General features: G+C 27.9%; 1 protein-coding gene across 1 annotated transcript in view; it reads right to left on the bottom strand.

Moving 5' to 3' along the window:
• LOC110262489 (putative serine carboxypeptidase-like 23) overlaps positions 1 to 2181 on the bottom strand; it is a 3566-nt gene extending 1385 nt beyond the window's left edge. The window contains exons 1-4 of the mRNA XM_021106335.1: positions 1891 to 2181; positions 464 to 571; positions 267 to 362; positions 59 to 161 (exon numbers count right to left, since the gene is read on the bottom strand). Of these exons, the coding sequence (XP_020961994.1) occupies positions 61 to 161; positions 267 to 362; positions 464 to 571; positions 1891 to 2146 (561 nt within the window). The 5' untranslated portion in view covers positions 2147 to 2181 and the 3' untranslated portion in view covers positions 59 to 60. The remainder of the gene's footprint in view (positions 1 to 58; positions 162 to 266; positions 363 to 463; positions 572 to 1890) is intronic.

The raw sequence follows: 3167 nt of genomic DNA, 5'->3' as shown, positions 1-3167 counted from the left end.
CTAAATTCTATCTATATATATATATATATATATATATGAATCAAGAATCATAACTATTTTTCATGTACCTGCATAACTCTCCCCAGCAATGTAAAAGTCCCTATATTTATACTGTGGGAATCTTGACATCCATTTAACTAGAAAAATCAGTGCATCCTGAGCTGTTACAGAATTGGAATTTATTTCATCATAATTAGTGACATAGAATCTAGAAAAAGTTGACGACGACGGCGACGGCGACATACAATTATATTGGACAAAGTTACCTGTCCTATTGTCCCCAGAAGTTAGGAGATCAGAGCTGGTATTTGTGTATGAAAAACCAACACCAGCAGGTGATTCAAGAAACAGAATATTTGCTTCTGAACAATGCATGCAGAACCAAGTTAATTAGTTAATTAAGGCTATTGTGAAAATAATATAATTAAATGTCATTACCCTTTATTATATATTTAGTATTTACCTGTGTTCCAAGCAAATCTGTTAAGATATAAAGAAGAACCAGTTTTGTTTATCCTGAATGGTCCAATTTCCTCTGATGCCCCATATGCTACTGATGAACAACCAGGTCCTGATCCAGTAACACAAAATATTCTAATTTCGGATAAGTTCCTCTAAAGTGAAAAAGTAAGAGTTTAATCGCTCTTAAATTTTGATACATTAACCGTGTAAAGCATTTTACACAGCCGTGCAATCACATTCGTTTTTTTCAGATGACTATTCATATAATCAATATAAAAGATAATTATTTTTACTGATGTGATATTATGTAATTGAATGTATATCAGAATTAAATTCAATTAACTATTTACTGTTTTACCTTACAATTCTCTTGATGGATTTCTTTTTTTCAATGTTATATGAGCAAGTTGTTATCATGATTATAATTAACAAGTGAATGAGAGTATATGGATGAGCATCTTTTTTGTAGGGACAAAATGGAAAAGATAGTTCAATTCTCATTACTACCATTGTATTGTTCATTGTTTGTTTCTGCTTTCTAAGACAAATAATAATACAAAAAGAGTTAATAAATTATTTGTTTGGACTTTAACGGAAATGAGATGAGATTCTTCCAAATAGAGGAATATAAACATCAGGAATAGAATAGAATAGAATAGAAGGAATAAATAAATAAATAATAGTTCAGTGGCGGTGCATGTTAGCAGGGAACAGTGCACATTAACTCAAAGTGCGCCAGAGCAGATAGAGAAGTCAACGGTCAACGATATATACATACATACATTGATACATACATGTGCTTCAGCCTGGCTTACTCACATTATTCACCATTCAATTCATTGAATTCAAATTATTTAATTACTATTATCATATGGTTGCTTAGTTGTTATAACTTGCATATGGTGTCATTTGATTCAACAAACATGGTTGCCAAGTTCTGTAGCATAGCATTTACAATAAAATACTTAAATTAACATTAATTAATATTTAATTTAATAAAATTTGATATACATAAAATAAAACTTACATGCAATTGTCTTAATCGTTAAATAATTGTCTTAAATTTTCAAGTAAGAATTCACGTACAGTTGTCTTCATGTGAAGTTGATAGTTAAGAATTGTTAGATTTTAATTCAATCAAATATATCAAATCATCTAACGATTCTTAACTATCAACTTCATATGAACATAACTGTACGTGAGTTTCTATCTTTAAATGATATCCATGTTAATGAGTAAAAATTTAGGTGAAGTCGACTTCACGTGAAGTTGATACCTGAGAGCCGTTGGATGAAAATTTAGTCAAATCAGTCAAATTATCTAACAACTCTCAGATATCAACTTCACGTGAAGTCGACTTCACTTGAGTTTTCGCCATGTTAATGAAATTGAAGAAGCAAAGTGAGAATTAAGGAGATATTTATGTACCTCCATTGAGCCAGAGAAGAAGAGGTTTGTTGTTGGGAGAAGAGGGAGACTGAGTGAGCCAGTAGAAGAGTGCTCTACCATGTTTCTTGTTTACACTTACATATCCTGAGAACTGTGAGAATCCGACACGTGGCTGACCCGGAAGCTCTCTTATTCTATCTTCTTCTTGCTCTCTTGTTATTGCCATGGATGATGATGATGAACATATTGTTGCAAACACCATCATATAGAACAACATTGCTGCCATCCTCATCATCTATGAAGGCAAATGTATGTATTCAAGGGTGTGGAATATAAATACTACTAGCTAGTACATATATATATGGTTGTGTATGTACCTTAATAATTATGATTATAATAATAAGATACACTCACAACACATGAGCGAGAGAGAGGGAGCTTAATTAGGCCATGCTTGCAACTTGCATTTTATATGGTTGCGTTTGGTTCTGAAAGACGAGACAAGACATTGATATAAAAAATAAAGACACAAAAATTAATGTTTTTATATTTTTATTTGATAATAAATTAAAATAAATGTTAAAAATTTAATTTATTTTTATTTTTTTATTTAAAAAATAAAAAATAAAAATAATAAAAAATATTTTTTTAATATTTTAATATTTTTTATTAAAATAATATAATATTTTTATTTATATTTTATCTGTTAAATATAATTTTATATTTTTAAATTTTTATTTTAATATTCTGTCTTTATAAACAAACACAACTTTATATAATCACTATTACTATAGTCACAACACTGAATAGAAAAGACAATAGTGTATAGTATCTACCTCTGCAACCCTATCATTCTTAGGTCAAATATCCACTCAAAATCTTCCAACAATAAGCATATAAGAGTTAATTATTTTTTATATGATGGATAAAATCGTGTAATATGTTGGTATGAATTAAAATAAGTGTATTTTATAAATGTGATGCATAATACAAATCGTTACTTACGATTTGTATAACAAAAGAAATCATTATTCACAATTTTATAAATCACATTTTTTTTAAATTAAAAAATTAAAATCGTGACACATAATTTTTTATTTATTTTTATCTTATTTAAAATCATAATTCACGATTTCTGTTAATTTTTTTTAATTTTTTATCTTATTTAAAATCGTTATTCACGATTTCTTTTTATCTCATATCACTGCATTATACTAAAATATTATAATATTAATAAAAAACACTAATAACAACCCAATATAAAAAAAAAATTAGCCACCATATAACTTGTTATTTAATTCCTTTTTGTTTCTTTA

The sequence above is a fragment of the Arachis ipaensis genome, chromosome B01 (assembly GCF_000816755.2).
Source record: "Arachis ipaensis cultivar K30076 chromosome B01, Araip1.1, whole genome shotgun sequence".
NCBI classification, from domain to species: domain Eukaryota; kingdom Viridiplantae; phylum Streptophyta; class Magnoliopsida; order Fabales; family Fabaceae; genus Arachis; species Arachis ipaensis.
This window is presented reverse-complemented; position numbering and strand designations above follow the sequence as displayed.